The sequence below is a fragment of the Vombatus ursinus genome, unplaced genomic scaffold (assembly GCF_900497805.2).
Source record: "Vombatus ursinus unplaced genomic scaffold, bare-nosed wombat genome assembly UNPS02014173.1, whole genome shotgun sequence".
NCBI lineage: Eukaryota > Metazoa > Chordata > Mammalia > Diprotodontia > Vombatidae > Vombatus > Vombatus ursinus.
Window position 1 is genome coordinate 2,136,114 of NW_020953951.1, and position 17,859 is coordinate 2,153,972.

A 17,859-nucleotide genomic window follows, 5' to 3' on the forward strand; every position below is an offset into this window, starting at 1 on the left:
GTACTGAGAGGCGTATAACTTCCAGGATTAAGGAGGTGATAGGCTCTCTGTTCTAGCCTGGGTGTATTATTTTGGATATCACCTTTTATTAAAGACAGTGATAAACTTTAGAGAATTCAGAGGAGGGAACCAGACCTCCATGTCGTGCTATTTGAAGATTGATTGAAGAAACTGGGAATGTTTAGCATGGAGAAGACACATAGAGTAGACAAGATAGCTAGCTTCAGGTGTTGGAAAATTGTGTTATGTGAAATAGAGATTAGAATTGTTCTATTTAACCTCAGAGAGCAGAATTAGGAGCAGTGGGTAATGAAAGGAAAACTTCATTAGAGTTAAACAGAAGTAGAATGGATTGCCTTGGGGAAATAGTGGTTCCCCCTCTTTATTGGAGATCTTCATGCAAAAGCTGATCATTATTTGTTGGATGTATAGTGTGATATAGATCTCTTTTTATTTTTCCCTGTATGCTTATAGAAAATGCTTTTTATTTTCTGTCTCTGTGCCCTTATCATTCATTCACTGCTCAACTTCTGCGAGCTGGTCTCCATATTAAAACTTCCTTTTCTAAGAATTTTCAGTAATCTCTTAATTCTAAGAGGATAGTTGTATTTTAACTTTATTTTTTGATGCCTCTTTAAAAATGCCATAGACATCTCCTGCTATTCTTTCATCTTTTACAGCCTTCCTTTGTCAGAAAGAAAAACAGTCAAACAATATCAATCAAGACATCAAATGATCCTGACAGTATACATAACATCTGACACCTGTAGTCTTACCTTTTAACTGAGAAGAAGGGAGGTATGTTTCATTATCTACTTTCTGTAGCCATGTTCATTGCTTATTGGATGATTGATGCTTTTACTCATTTCAACTGCCTTTTTAGTGTTCTTTAATTTGTATTGTAATTGTATATTTTTCCTCCTTGGTTTCTTCATTGTATTAAATTATATTTTTCCCCTTGTTTCTCTAAATTCTTTGTAATCATTGTTTCTTCTGATCCAGTAATATTCCATGATATTCATATATCAAAATGTGTTCAATTGGTGTTCATTTACTTTGTTTCTAGTTGTTTGCTATCCCAAGAAAAAGCACAGCCATGAATATACCAATATATTCTTGATGGTTTGCTGTTCTTCTTTTGAAGATTATTCTTATCATTTGACCATTTTGCTATTTGGGGTTGACTCATAATATATTGTATTTATGTTGATTCTTTTTATTCCTTTTATAATCTTGGATGTCAGATGCAGATGTATAAAATAAACTTTTACTCTTTTGTTTTTACATCAGCAGTATTTCTCCCAGTTTCTCTGTTCCCCCTTCCAGACAACCATCTCATATAACAAAGAATTTTTTTAAGGGGGGAAAAAAACAAAAAGAGGAAGAAGGGGCAAAAAATATGTAAAACTGATGAATATATCAAAAAGTCTGAAAATATATGCAGTGTTCCACATTCATGGACTTCCCACCTCTGCAAGGGAGTCAAGTGGGGTATCTTCTCACATCTCTTGTTTGAGTCCATGATGTTCTTTATAATGTTGCAATATTTACTTTCTAATATTGATAGTAGTAGTTCTTTCCATTTCCATATTTATATTGTAGTCATGTTTATTGGTTTCTTGGTTCTGCTTGTTTCACTATGCATCAGTTTATGTAAATCTTTCCATGCGTCTCTGTAATCATCATATTTGTTGTTTTTTACAACATACTAATATTCTTTTACATTCATGTACCACAATTTTTTTTTTAGCCATTTCTAGTTTGATATGGGCATCAAAAATACGGACATTTCAGCCACTTTCTTTCTGTAATTCCAGTTTTTTTTTCCAAAATAAGTATACTGATCTATATCACATTAGTGATAAGACTTATCTAAGGCACCTAAGGTATGTAGAGTGCTGATCCTGGAGTCAGGAAGACCTGAGTTCAAATTCAGCCTCAGACACTTTAACTTCTTTCTGCCTCAGTTTCCTCATCTGTAAAAGTGGAATAATGATCAGAACTACTTCCCAGGTTCTGAGGATGAAATGAGATATTTGTAAATTACTTAGTATAGTGCCTGGCACATACTAAGTGTTTAATAAAGGTTCCTTCCTTCCCTTCCTCTCTCCCTTCTCTTGTACCCTTTTTCTCTTTCATTTTCCCACATTCTCTTCAACATTGATTGTTGCTATCTTTTGTTATCTTTGCCTATTTGCTTGTTATAAGGTAAAACCTCAATGTTATTTTAATTTTCATTTCTCTTATTATTAGGGATTTGGAATATTCTTTCATGTAGTTGTTGATAGTTCACAGTTCTTCCTTTGAGAACTATTTGTTCATATCCTTTGATTACTTTTCTGTTGGGGGATGTTTTTTGTTCTTACATATATATTTGTTAGTTGTCTATCTGTCTTGCATATGAAGCCCGTAATGAGTGAAATCAAGTCAAATCAGCAAAGATTTAAGTGCTGACTATGTGTCAAGTACTAGGCTAAGCTCTGAAAATATGAAGACAAAAGCAGTTCTTGACCTCAATGAGCTCACAGTCTGCTGGAAGAAACCATATGCAAACAACTATTTTCGAACAAAATTTATGTAGGATTAGTTGGAGGTAATCTCAGAGAGAAGGCACTAACATTGAAGGTGATTGGGAAAAACTTCTTGTAGAAGGTAGATTTTAGCTGGCATTTGAAAAAACTAGAGAAGCCAGGAGGCAGAGTTAAGGAGACAAAGCATTCCAGCCAGTAAAAATGCCTGCTTTCTGGAGGTAGAGTCTTATTCAGAGAACCAGCAAGGAGACCAGTTTCATTGGATTATAGAGAGTAAGGTGTAAGAAGACTTGAAAATTAGGAAGGAGCCAGGTTAAGAAGGGCTTTAAAAGTCAACAAAAGATTTTGTATATTTGTTCCTGAAAGTTATAGGGCACCACTGGAATTTACTGAAAAAGAGAAGTGATATGAACAGACCTCTGCCTTAGGAAGATAGGTTTGACACCTGGGAAGAGAATGGACTAGAGAGACTTGACGGAGGGAGACCAATCCAAAAGCTTTTGAAATAGTGCAAGTGTGAGGTGGTAAGGGCCTGTACTAGTGTGTATGCAGTGTCCGAATAGATAAGGGGAGAAGGGCCCCTATGTAGGAGATGTGAAGGTGGAATCAACAGGCCTTGGCAACAGATTGGATATGAAGCATGAGAAAGTGAGGAGTTGAGTACTCCTAAGTTATGAGTGGGAGAATGGGGGTACTTTTGAAAGCAATGAAAGAGTTAGGAAGGGGGTATGGTTTAAGGAGAGAAAATAAATTCATTTTTGGGCATGTTGAGTTTAAGATGTTCAAGAGGCAGTTCTATGAGAAATTTAATACAAAGGAATATCATACTTTTAACAGATATCTGATGCAAAGAATTTTCCCAGAGTATTAGCTTACCCTATCCAAATGATGTTTTCCCTGCCTTTCAGAGTGCCCATTAGCCAAAGCAAGGAAGACAAAATAAAGAAAAGGAAGATAGTTATTTGGACCATTAGACTAAATTCACTTCAGTCTATATTGTTTTGGAATTGATACACTTGAGAACTTGTAGAAAATAACCATTGCCAGAAAGAGAATGGAGCTCTTAATGGAAAGAGCCCTGTTTTATAGAATTCATTTCCTGTGTAAACCAAAAAGGTCAGAATCTTGGGCCTTTAGAGCCCAGTGCATAGCTGATCAGCTTTGGCAAGTTTTCCCTTTATTGATTTGAAAGAGTGCAAATAGCAGAAGAGCTTATTAATTGAGATAATGTTTGGATCGAATATTTTATTATATGTTTATTGTTATAGTATGCAAACTTAATGGCACTTTCATCTTGGCTTTTACACTTTTTTATACACTACAAGTCATTGCCTTGAATGAATGAATGAAAAAGCATTTATTCATAACTTAATAACTTACTTATTATTGTGCTTAGCACTGTGCATATAACACTTTGCAAGTAGAAAAGGAAGACAATTTCTCCTCTCAAGAAACTTGTATTCTAATGGAAGAAACACCACATAATAGGAAATGTCTTGAAACTTCAAGTCAGACAAAAAGGCCTAGTGGCAGAAGAGGTGGCAGTAAATTCTTTCTTTAGTGTCATTTGCATGGATAAAACACAGTCCTTTCTGATGTCGAGTCATATGATGATGTCACGGATTTTGGTAGTAAGAACTTTTTTTGGGTCTTCAGTAGAAGTGCTGGTTAAAGAGGTGGGGGCTGCAGTGCCCACAGAGGCAGTTGCCAGGTCATATCTCCATGATGATTATCCCATGGGCAATGACTGCTAGCTGGATTGTAAGCAAAGTCAATCCGAATGGCTCAAATTTAGGGCAGCAGTTCCAAAGCGTAGCTCCTCCAGGGCAAGATCTCTGGTGGTTCTTTCTCCTTTGGTTGTCAGCTCTTTCCTTTATAAGTAATTTCTCCTTTGTTCCTCTAATTTGTTGATGGCATCACCTTTTATGTCTAAGTTACGTACTCATGTGGAGCTTATTTTGGTATACAGTATGAGATATTAGTCTATACCTAATTTCTTCCAGACTGTTCAGTTTTTCAGCAGTTTTTATCAAGTGCTTCCTGTAGTAATTGGGGTCTTTGGGCTTATTGAATACTGTGCTACTGTTTGTTTACTTTAGTATCTGGTATTGATATACTCCCTTCCTACCTTTTTTTTTCATGATTCTTAATCATTAATGTTTCTCTGTATGAATTTCATTATTTTTTTTCTAGCTCTATAAAATATTTTTTTGGTACCTTGACTGGTAGAACATTGAATAAACTAAATTAGTATTATTTTTTATTTTGGCCTGACTTCCCCTTGAGCAGTTGATGTTTTTCTAATTTTCTAATTTCTTTATTTTTGCAAAGACTGTTTTATAGTTAGAGTCATGTAGTTCCTGGGTGCATCTTGGTAGACATACTCCCAAATATTTATGTTCAGTAGTTATTTAAAAATTTTTTTTTCTTTCTAACTCTTCCAACTGGGTTTTGTTGGTAACACTGAGGAATGGTAATGATTTGTGTAGATTTATTTTATATTCTGTAACTTTATTCAATTAATTGTTTAAATTCATTTTTAATTTCTCTTTATGATTTTCTAAGTAAATTATCATCCTCTATAAAAGTAATACTTTTTATTTCTGCTTTGCATTTGCTTATCCTTTTGATTTTTCTTTTTTCTCTTGCTGCAGTTAACATTTCCAGACCTACATTTTAGAGTAGCAGTGATAATGGGAATATTTGCTTTACATCTGATCTTATTGGAAAGTCCTCTAACTTTTTTCTATTAAATGTAATGTTTGTACTTGGATCTACATAAACAGAAAAGATCTATTTATTCCTTTGCCTTTTAGTATTTAAAGAAAAAAAACATGCTGAATTTTGTCAAAAACAATTTGGTTTTCATCTCTTTCTTTTAAGAATCACATGAGCTTTTTTTTAATATACTAGCTCATAGTTTTGTCAATTCAATTGAATTTTTGCTTTTAACTCTCTGAATTTTTACTTTGTTATTTAGTTAGAGAGTTCTGATTTTTTTGTTGTTCAGGTTCTTTAGTTGTATACCCAGTTAGTTGATTTGGCACTTCTTCTGTTGATGAAAACATTTAGAGATAGACATTTTTCAGGAAGAACTGTTTTTGCTACATCCCATAAGTTTTTGTGTGTTGTCTCATTATTATAATTTCCTTTAATTTTCTTTTGTGTCTATAATTTGTTTGCAATTGTGGTACCATCCAATTACTTTGTATTTCTTTTTTAGGGGATAGTTATTGAGCATGATTTTTATTGAACTGTGATCAGTAAGTGATATATTTAGTATTTCTGTTTTTTTAACATTTTTTTGGTGAGGTCTGTATGCCCCAATACACATTAGTCTTTTTTTTTGTAAATGTATACTACTAAGTATGTAAATTAGATCCTATTTCTATTAATTATGAATTAGATAACTATTTTTCCAGTTTTTATGAAAATCTATAAAGGTCCAGAGCTGCTTTCTTTGTCTTTTGGTCAGATTTATCCAAGTTAGAAAGGGGGCATGTTATGGTCCTACAATATTCATAGTTTTACTATGTATTTCTCCCTCCAATTCAGTTAACTTTTCATATAAGTATTTAGAGGCAATGCTATTTGGTTTATATATATTAAATTTTATTTTTGATCTACAGTGTCTTTAGGGATAATATAATTTCCCTGCTTATCTATTTTTATCTTGTCTGTATTTACTGTAGCATTATATGAAACCATGATGGTTACTACTGCTTTGTTAAGTTCTGCTGAAGCATAACAGATTATGTTCCAGCCTTTCATTTGAATTCTTTATTGACCTTTGTGTCTCCAATGTGTTTCTTGTGAACAGTGTATTACTGGATTGTTTTCTAACTGATTCTGCTCTCCACTTCTGTAAATTAATCCCATTCGTATGGGGAGTTTTGATTATAAAAGGGCAGTTTTTCCTATATATACTTTTTCCTTTCTTTATACATATATATCCTTTCTCTTTATAAATAGAAAGGTGGTAAAAGAGAGGGATTTCACCTGATATTTGTGATGTATAAATGAAATGTCTTGTTTTAGCTCTATTCCAATTCTTCTCCTTGCTCTAGCCCTGGTCCCACATTTTTACTTTTTAATTAAGATGAATTTCCAGTAATAACACTTTATTTCTAGAAACTTCTACTGAGGTATGAATATTATATAAGGCATAGAGATATATTTCAGGGATTCCCTATCTTCACCATAGATACAGAGTCTTGTGTGAATGACACTTTTGCTTCCTAGGTGGTATTTTGCTAAATAACAAAGTGGCTGCTTTGGGTACATCCACAGCAGTGGATGCTTAGACAGTGTTTTTCTCTTTCAGAAGTTTGTGCTATGTGGTTTCTGGTACCTCCATCTAGCATTTAGAATATTGCAACGAAGTCTAAACTATTCCTGCTTCAAGGACAGTTTCCTTAAAAGAGACTTTATTTCCCAGGGGACTTTAATGGAGGTATCACTGTAATAGTCTTATCTCAATTGAGACTTTAACTAATAGGATACCTGAGATCCTTTACTATAATTCAGGTGGTGAAGTTCTTTCTTTATCATTAAGTGATTACATAGGATCATATTTCATAGGAAAGAATACCTTTTGCTTCTCAGAAGTCTCATGGCTTTGGTCTTGAGTTGATAAAACTTGATTCTATGCTACTCCATACTCAGTAAAAATTTTAAAATCAATAATCTTTCATGTTGGATACTATTTTATAATCTGTACTCCATACTTCTCTTTCTAGCCTTACATTCTATTCTTTTTCTGTATGAAGCTACATTTGAGTGAAACTATCACTTTATGACTTCTCACTGCTGTATGTTTGTTCACATTTTGTCCAGCTAAAATGTTTTATGACTCTCTTTTAAAAAGTTTTATTGTTGCATTTTGTTTTTGCATCACAATCACTGTTCAGTACCTCATAGTACCATTCCTTGCCAAAAGAAAAACTTCAACAAAAACAGCTTAGCGGAAGTGTTAAATACAGCAGCTCTGACTGAGGTTGTAACATTCCATATTCATGGGCCCTTACGTATAGAGAGAAAGGGAACCGTGTTCCACCATCATTCATCAAAAACAAACAGTGGAGATTACATTTGATTTTAAATGTCTCTTAGTGTTGTTTTCAACTGTTTACTACATTTATTATATGCACATATATTATTTGCCTGTTTCTTCTTTCTTTACTTTTCATTAGTTACAGACCTTCTCATGATCTTCTGAATTCCTTCTATTAGAAGAATAACATTACATTATTCATTCAGCAAGTATTTATTAAATCCATATACCACAATTAAGCCATTCTTTTCTTATTTCTAGGTTTTTGCTATTACCAATAGTGTTAGAGTGAATATTTTGGTATTCATGGGACCTTTGTATATTTTACCTCTTTATTTTATATGTTTGGTAGTGAAATCTTAGGGTCAAAAGGTACGAACAAACTATTTTCAAAAGAAAAACATTCTTATGAAAAAATACTCTGGATAATATTAAGAGAAAGAAATTAAAGGAACTCTGAAGTATCAGCTCACACTCATCAAATTGGTAAAAATGCTGAAACATTAATAGTCAAAGTTATAGGAGCTATGGGAAGATAGGCAACCTGATTCAGTATTGGAAGAGTTGTGAATAATATAGAACTGTGAGGTAAAAGATGTTCAACTCTTCCAATCCGTTTTTGCCAGTAAAATTATATTTATTCATTGAGACATATCTTAAGGACCTCCTCTTCCATAAAACCATCTCTAATGGATCTATTATTTTCCTTTTCTAAATTTCTTTACCACTTTTTTGAGTCCTTTTATTTTAACATCATTTAAATTCCAAATATATTTCTGCTTTCTAGTGAAACTCTCTTTGTAACAAATATTAAAAAAGACTAAGTGGGTAAAGAATATCTGATTCCCAGTTTCTCAATTGCAATTGGATGGACAGCCTAGAGCTTGTCTGTCAGTATCAGAAGATATGAAAGTGTTGAAAACTTTTCTTCCTTTTCAGTATTACCATAAATTAGCTAGTATTTACTTTATAAGCATTTTGTATTTACACATATTGTTCCCTCCCAATAGAATGTATATTCATTGGGAGCAAAGACTATCATTTTGTCTTTATGTTACCACGACTTAGCATAATGCCTGGCTTATGGTAGGGTATTAATAAGTGTGTACTGATTGATATATAAAAAAATAAAGTTCCCTAATTGCTATTAAATAAAGCAGCAATAAAGCAGCAGCTGATGGCACAGTGGGTAGAGCACTGGGCCTGGACTCAGGAAGACCTGAATTCAAATCCAGCCTCAGACTCTTTCTAGCTATGTGACCCTGGCAAGTCACTTAACCTCTGATTGCCTGACAAAATGGATCCACTGGAGAAGGAAATGGTAAAGCACTCCAATATCTTTGCCAAGAAAACCCTAAATATGGTCATGAAGGGTCAGACATGACAGAAATGACTGAGCAGTAAAAAAATAGTGTACAAGTATTTAAAAGCTGGTCTTTTGTTTCTAAGAGAAACTTGGGATCATTAAAGGAGCTTGGCAGTTTCCTAAAGGCAATCCATAGTATTCTCTTCCTATGCAATTCTAGACTGTTCTGTGTTGTCTACCTCAGAGCCATCAGCAGTGCATCAAGGTACCCGTTTTTCCGCAACCTCGCCAACATTTGTCATTTTTTTTTTGTTAACTATGCAAATCTGATAGATTGTGCTGTGTTGAATAATCTCAAAGTTACTTTAATTAACATTTCATTAATGATTAGTAATTTGGAGCATTTTTTCAGATGGCTAGATATTGTTTGGATTTTTTCCCTTAAAAAGTGCCTTTAACAGTTTACCAATTGGGAATGACTCTTATTCTTATAAATTTGAATCACTTAGAAGTACTTGGAAATGAAACATAAATTGGAGAAATTTGCTGCAAATAATTTTTTCCCCAGTTAACTTTCTCTCCTAACCTTAGCTGCATTTTATTTGTTTGTATAAAACCTTTTAATTTATGTAACCAAAATTTTCTATTTTATGTTTTATAATCTTCTCTATCCACGGTTTGTTTGATTATGAATTCTTCTCCTTTCTATAGTTCTAAAAGGTAATTTCATGTTTCCTCATTTAATTTGTTTGTGATGTGAACTTTTCCATCTAGGTCATGTATCCATTAGAACTTTATCTTAATATATCATGTGAGGCATTGGCCTAAGCCCAGTATATGATAAATTACCATTCAGGTTACCCAACAGTATTTATCAAAATCAGTCCTTATCCCAGTATCTATGATTTTCAGGTTTATTGAATGCTAGGGTACTAGGTTTGTTTGTTTTTATATATTGTATAGCCTGTTCTACTGATCACCCTTTCTATTTTTTAACCAGTATCACATTGTTTTAATGATTACTACTTTGTAATATACTTTGATATCTGGTATTGCTGGACCCCTTCCTTTCTACTTTTTTTTTCTTTTGCATTATTTCCCTTAAGATAATTGACTTGTTGCTCCAGATAAATTTTTATAAAGTAATCCTTTGATAGTTTGATTGGTATGGTATTGAGTAAGTAAATTCATTTAACTAATATTGTTGTTATTGTATTGGCTGGGTCTACACATGAGCACTTAATATTTCTCCAGGTGTTCAGGTCTGCCTTTATTTCTGTAAAGAATACTTTGTAGTTCATACAGTTCCTGTGTGGATCTTGGTGGGTAGATTCCCAAATATTTTCTATATTCTGTAGTTATTTTATCTCTTCTTGCTTTATTATATTGATATTATATAGAAGTTCTTGTGATTTATGTGAAATTATTTCATAATCTAAAATTTTGCCAAAGTTATTGTTTCAATTGTATGGTTTGACTCAATAGGGTTCTCTAAATACACCATCATATCATCTGTAAAAGGGGATAATTTTGTATCCTCTTTGGCTATGTGTATTGTTTTCCATAGTTTCTTTTTCTTATATTATTGCTATAGCTAGAATCTCTACCATTATGTCAAGAAGTGATGACAACAAACATTGTTTCATCCTTGTTCTTATTGCTATTAGTGGCTCGTGGTGTGTGGGGGTGTGTGTGTGTGGGTGTATGAATGACATGGGAAGCAAGGAAAATGAAAATTTTAATTTCATTTAAGTAACAAAGATTTACAGCATTTTAGCCATGGAAGACAGGGGAAAATAAAGATGTCAGTGGCAGAAATAAGGAAGTTAAAATAATTACCAAGTTTGGAATGAATGATAATAAATTAAATTGGAGGAATGTTGGTCTTGACATCCTGGTCAAACATCTAGATAAAGATAGGCTGCCAAAGTTATGCCTCTGGAGCTCCGTAATCCAAAAAGCAATTTCTTTCTTTTTTTTTGTTTTTTTGTTTTTTCCCAGTCTCCCCAAATCATAGAATTTGAGCTGAAAAAAGTATACCCACCCACACTCCCCCCCACCCCCTCACACCCCCTCAATCACTATTTACCATGTCCGTTTATTGCTATATTTTCTAGTATTTTAAAACTGAAATCATTGTTCTCTTTTCAAAAGCTTTTTTTGGGGGGGATATTTTTTGATAGTCATGATTTTTGTCATTCTTAATATTTTCAATATGTTTATAATATTCCTGATATTAAAGCAAACTTGTATTCCTGGTATAAGTCCATACTTTTCAAAGTCCATAATCTTTATCTGTACCCTCTTTGCTAACATAAATTTTTATATAATAAATTTCCCTACTTTATAAATTATCCCTAGTTTAGCTAGTAAAATTGTGTTTGTATCATTGAAGAAATTTGGTATGATTCCTTTGTTTTATGATCAGTTTGTTTTATATTGGGATTAATCGTTCTTTGAATTCTTGATATTGTTTGTAAATCTGCCTGTTTCAAGGTTGTTTTTTCTTTTTTCCCCTTTTGGTGTTGATTTCTGGGTTGTTCAGTTAACTTTACTGGGACTGGTTTGTTTATATTCTCTATTGCTTATTCGATTAATCTCCATGTTTATATTTTTGCAAATATTTGTCCATGTTGTTTAAGTTGTCAAGTTTATTGCCATGTATTTGGATAAAACTATCCTTTTTTCTTCATTTTTTTGGATATTATCCCTTTAATTTTTGATATTTTTAATTTGATTTTTGTCTTTTTAATCAAATTAGATAATGGTTTATCTATTTTATTCTTTTTAAAAGCCATTTACTTTTATTTATTAAGCCAGTTTTTAATTGCTTTCATTTTACTTCATTTCTCCCTTGATTTTTGGGATTTCTATTTTACTATTTTAATTGTGCTTTAAAAATTGTTTTCTAGTTGTGTTTTTGTTGTTGTCGTTGTTACTGAATGACCAATTTGTTGATAATTTTAATTTTGTCTTCTGTTAATGAAAAGGTTTACACATAAGAATTTTTTCGTAAGGACTGTTTTGCTGCCTCCCAAAAGATTTGATATATTGTCTCATTGCTGTCATAATCTTTAATGAAATGATTGGTGACTTCCATGATTTATTTTTTAACCTCCCAATTCTTTACTATTAAGATGATGAAAAAAAAATTTTTTTTTATTCTGAGCATATTTATTTATTAAACAATGCATGTTAATTGCATGTCAGATTGGGGCCAGGCCTCCTCAGCTTAACATTGCACTTCCAATATAGGGGTAGACAAATTTTTTTTGTGAGTTAAAAATAATTAATAAAGAGACAAAATTAGGAAATCAGATTTCTAATTGGAGGAAAGATTAGGGGCTTTTTGAGTCAGAAGGGGAAGAGGAAACAGGTGCAATTCCCTGAAATCAGAAAAAGAGCCATCGCCCTCCCCTCAAGTGACTGGCCATAGAAATAGTAACTGATTGACCAGTACAGGGCCAGTCTTCAGATAAAGATAAGGGTTGCTTGAGATGTATAATTGTGAGAAAACACTTGTCACTTATCTGACTGGGTTTCTGGTTTTCTGAGTTAAGGAACTCTAAGCAACAGGTAGTGGTGGTCCAGCTTCCTGTTGAGGTTTAGAGGTTTAGGGGTGCTGGGATCCCAAAATCACAACATGTGGGTCCTTCCTGCATGAATTTGACCTAAGCCTTCTTTCAGCCAAAGATAAAGTTTATTAGAACACCCGCCATATTGACCAGACTCTTAAGGAATCTAAGCATTTGTCTCGCAAGAGGGCCAGATCTTAAGAATCTGAGCCTTTGGCAGGACGGTTAAAGAATCTGAACACCTTAATGGAGACAAGATGAATCTTACATGCAGAAAGACTGTGGGAGGGATCCAGGAGTGGCCAAGTAGTCTGGGGTGACTGGAGGAGGGGGTCGACGGAAGATCTGGATGGGAGTGGCCAGTAAGCTGGGGTCAATAGAATACCTGGGACCTGGACCACATGACCAAGGGAGAGTGAAGTCTAGATATGATTAAGGGTGGGAAGTGGCCAGGGGCAATCAGGTGGTAACAGAACAGAATTGGGAGATTGGGCACAGCCACAGTGGCCAGTTGAGTGGATTACAGCCTCAGGCAAATGCCAGAGATTTGGGAAAAGTCCAGGGATTTTCTTTTTTGGGGTCCAGATCCCAAAGACATGGTCTTTTCCTTTTAAAGTTTCAGATCCTATCCCCATCATTCCCCCCTCAAACAAATGGGACCCAAATTCTTTTGAGGTAAAAGGGCAAAGGTCTTGACTTCTGAAACTGTTCCCTGCTGGCAAGAGGCAGTAGAGCTGTCCTTGCCTCGAGGGAGTCCCAAAGAGGAGGTTGACTGGAATATAGTACAGGTTACATCCAGAGGACAGTGAGGCGTGGAGGGGCATTGACTGGTACTAGCTGTTTGCCACCAACCATAGGTGAATGACCTGTAGTCTGGAAGACACAAATCTAACAGAAAAGACTTCAGGGCTCAGATACAGGGAGAAGTAAAAGTATAAGAGCCCCATTAAAATAATTTACATTTGACCTGAAGGATTATCTGATCTCTTCACTTTTTTAAAAGTTTAAATAACACTTTAGCAGGTAGAAGTTTTCCACCCCTGGGTTCAATAGTTACACAAATGAATTTGCCTACAGACTGACTTTCACTCCAATTATCACTGAAATTCTCCTCCCCAAACCAAACTGAAGATTTAATTTCAGTTCATGGGTATTGAATGACAACACATTCAGGTCAGAACAGCCAGATCTCACACACTTGCATTGATCTTTTACTGACCATTTGCTCTGATTATAAAAATTTGCTATAAAAAGGATAAAGCAGGGACAAGATTTAGGGCACAGATATGTCAGGATAACATATCCTTAGCTCTGTTTGGATTCAGATAATTTACATTTCCCAACCATGCTGTATCAAATCCACCTCATAGCTAGATTCAGGAATAGCCAGGTGGGTAATATTCCTTTTCAAAGGAATATAATGGAAAAACTGAGCCAGGAGGATCCCATCTTAGACTGAGGCTAAAATTGTCCTCTCAGCTTTTCCCAAGGTAGACTTCTTACCTGTATCACATTCTCTCTGAGTAGTTTGTGGCATTTCTCTCAGAGACGGTGGATTATTGATTTTTGATGGATTATTATGATCCACCGGACAACTCAAAATAAAATCATTTATGGTCCCATGAGCTTTTACCTTAAACAGCAAGTTTCATTAATCACAGTTTAGGAAAAACTTTTCTTGTATTTACATCTGAAATTTAAATTTGTCGTGGTATAAAAAGCCAGTTGTTAGAGATTATTTCCATATACTTGCAAATTCTCAGCAAGCCGTAACCAAACAAGCTTTTTGGCAAGTTTACACATAAAAACAATAACCAACAATAGCCAAATTGTTTTAGCTGTAACCAAATTATGAAAAGTTGCTTGGCATAACCGATACAAAAAGTTTACTGGTTTGAAATTTGAAACAAACCCATTACCAGTCAGGTGACTTCAGTTTTGTAAAATGCATTTCCAGATTACTTTAGAATCTGCATCTCATCATTAACATGTTAAAACTACAAGTTTAGAAGAGTGTGCTTACCCAAGTTAGGAGGCTGGCTAGCTTCTTTATCTTGACCTATCTCCCTTCCCTCTCTCCCTATGGCCGCTAGGGGTTGAGGTGGGGGTAGGAGGTGAGCAAGATGTGCTGGACCTGGGTGATGCTTCCAGGCAAAGATTGCCCCAGGGCCCAAGGCCATTGCTAATGGGGCCCAAGCTGTAGCTGCTGCCCCTCCTCCCTTCTTCCTTTTGCCATATGGGGGACAGCAAGTTTGAAGGGTACCTTTGTTAACCCCTCTTATAGGAGAAGAGAGTTTCACCCTTCCCCCCTCACCTTTGGACATATAAATCAGTTTGTCCTTTGATTTTGCTGCTAATACTTTTTCACAATTTTCATTTTTATGCCATCTTTGTATTTCCTTAACTAAAAAGTATGCTTTTACATGAATAAATATTCCTAGAAATGCTTATTAAATGACACTGAGCATAGGAAAATAGCTACAAGGGATATGGATTTGCTTTTGATTTTGTACTTGAAATGTACTTGAAACTTGATTTTTGTACCTACTGCATAAGACAGAAGTTCTAAAATGTTAAAATCTGAATTTTAGAAATCTGACAATCTTATGGCACTTGTGCTCAGACAGGTTTTCCAAATGATCCTAAAATGTGGGCTAGATTTGGCAAGTAGTCTGTGTATGTTATTTCTGTTACTGTCATTGTTTTCATGACTCCTCATGTCTTCATCTCGGAAACCTGAGTTTAAGACACAGGAGGTCACAATCCATTTTTTAGAGTAACTAATGATTAGGAATTATTTGAATTTCATTTACTGTGAAAGAAATACCACTATGTGAAAAGTATTTAAAGGGAAAAAGGTGAGAGTGATCTAAGAGTGGGAAGATAGAAGCTTTGGAAATATTTTAAAGAACAAGTTTTTTGACAAAGATTAGCTTGAAAAGTGAAGGGAGTCAATAATAACTCCCACTTTGGTAGGACTTTAAGGTTTACAAAGGGTTTTCCTAATAATGACCCTTTGTGGCAAGTAGTGAAAGTATCATTACTTCTGTTTTATATATGAAGAAACTGACTCAGAGAAGTTAACTGATTTTTTTGCAGTAGTCGTGGCTAGTAAGTGGAATTGCTGTCACTAAAATCCCCGGCTCCTGTATCTAAACCCGGGCTCTTAACATTAAACCACACTGTCTTTATAATCAAAGGTGACATAATACAATGTAAATGTCTGAATGGCTTGTAAGTATTTTCACCTAAAGTAGCAAAGCCATTTCTTGGCCCTGAATCAGGATTTTGCTTTTAATCCCCATCCACAAATTTCCTGTTCACTTTATGCATTTGGACACTATGAAGAGCATGTGAAAAGAAGAGGACTTGTTTTAAGCGAACTTAAGAATTAAAGGAAGAGAGGCTTGAGAGGACACTGCAACTTTATTTTATGGGATCTGGATTAAATTTGACCTTTTTTAAGGGGACAAAATTCCCTTTTCTTAACAAAGAGAAAGAGATTGCCAACATGTCAGGTGTTGTTGGTCATCTCTATAGTACTTTGTTTAGTATAATGGTGAAATGTTAGAGTGATTAGTTTCTGTTTAGTTTGTTAGAATTAAATTTATCAATACAAAGATCTTTCTTTTTGGATGCCTACTGTATTATGTTCTGCCAGAGTCTATTATTGAGAAAATGCAAGTTTTTTATATTGGAAAGCCTTTCCCTACCTTTGAGCCTTCTTTACCTGCTAAGATTAGGTGTTCTTTGCCAAATGAAAAGTGAGCTACCATTTGATTCCTAAAACACAAAATAAAAATTATTTCTCCCTCCTCCTTCATAATTGAAGTTTTTAGTCTTCTCTTTGTAGCTTAGGGTCAGAGATCTGAAGAGTTGTTTAAAGATTTTTTTTCTTCTTTTATAGCTCATCACCCTCCTGTTTGATGGTGGAGGCCTAAGGATGAGTCAGTGAAATCCCACTGATTGCTGTGGCAGCAGACTGCAATGTCCCAGACTCAGGATTACGATTGCCGGAGTCATAATACTGACATACAGGATCCTAGGAGTTCTGGATCAAGTGCAAGGTAAGGAGAGGGAGAAATCCAAACCTAGTTCTCCTGGAAGAATCGGAAAATATGGGATCAAGTAAATTATTTAATTTTTAATAATTCTTTTACTATTTCTGGTGGAAATCAATATTGTAATAAAATAGAGAATATAGAGCTTTGATAAGCTACTTAGAAATCAGTTTGTATCTTTTGCATATAGACACTTCAACTATTGAGAGTCAGAGTTATTGTTTCTGGGTTTTGTTTTTTTTTCCATCAAGGAGACAATCTTTAATCTGAAAAGGGTAAAAGAAAAAACTTCTGAAAAGGAAATTGAAAGCCAGAATAAAGGAGGGGATAGTAAGAGAAACCTTACCTGTCTTCACTGAGTGTAAGGTACCCAGGCTGGGTAAAGTATATTAAAAGAATTTGCAGATGTAAGTATTGAAGCTCTATTAAGGAATTGAGACAGCAGGACAGAGAATTTTCTGAAAACTTTGAACATACATCTTCAGCAAAATTGTAGAACAGATGACTGAACAGATGGTTTTGGAACAGTTAAAAGGGGATAAGTTGATCACTAGGAGACTACATGAGTCAGAAAAAATAATTCCAGTTCCTTTTTTTTTTTTTTTTGACAGGGTTACTAAACTGCTAAATCATGCAAATATTAAATCTCAGAATTGGAAGGCGCCTCAGCCATTATCTGGATCATAGGTTCATAGTTCCCGAGCTGGAAGGGAGGTTAACAGTCATCAGTTCCAACTCCCTCATTTTAAGGATTGGGAAATTTCATTTCAGAGAGGTTAACATTGCAACTTGCGCTGAGTCAGAACAAGTAATTGTCTGAGGCAAGATTTGAACCCAGGTCTTTCTGATTCCAAATTTAGCATTTTCCACTATGCAGCACTGCCCTGAGGTCTAGTTTATATCTTTGTAATATCCCTCATAGAAAGTTTTTAAATCCCTGCTTGAAGAACTGCTCTGTGGGAAAATTTGATCACCTGCCTTGTCAGTCAGTTTCACTTTTCTGACAGTTCTGATTGTTTGGGTTTTTTTTTATTTTCTTTCTCCTATTGTAATGGTCTTCCTCTGCTCCTTCTGCCTGGTGCTCTGAGCTCTGCCCTTTGAGGCCACACAAAATGTATTGAATTTTTCTTCAACATGATTGACAGCCCTTAAAATACTTAGTTCAGCTATTTTTTACAGGCAGTGTGATGTGGAAAGAATACTGGATTGGGAAGAAGAGGATCTGGGTTTGGATCCCTGCTCAGCTACTTTCTTATCTTTATGACTTGTGATCTTGCATAATTTTTCTGGGCCTTGTTTTCTTCTTCTGTAAAAGTGAAGGAGTTGGACTGGA

General features: G+C 34.6%; 1 protein-coding gene across 1 annotated transcript in view; it reads left to right on the top strand.

The window, feature by feature from the left end:
* ARHGAP39 (Rho GTPase activating protein 39) overlaps positions 1 to 17,859 on the top strand; it is a 362,112-nt gene that overhangs the window by 91,164 nt on the left and 253,089 nt on the right. The window contains exons 2-3 of the mRNA XM_027859887.1: positions 681 to 798; positions 16,373 to 16,532. Of these exons, the coding sequence (XP_027715688.1) occupies positions 16,453 to 16,532 (80 nt within the window). The 5' untranslated portion in view covers positions 681 to 798; positions 16,373 to 16,452. The remainder of the gene's footprint in view (positions 1 to 680; positions 799 to 16,372; positions 16,533 to 17,859) is intronic.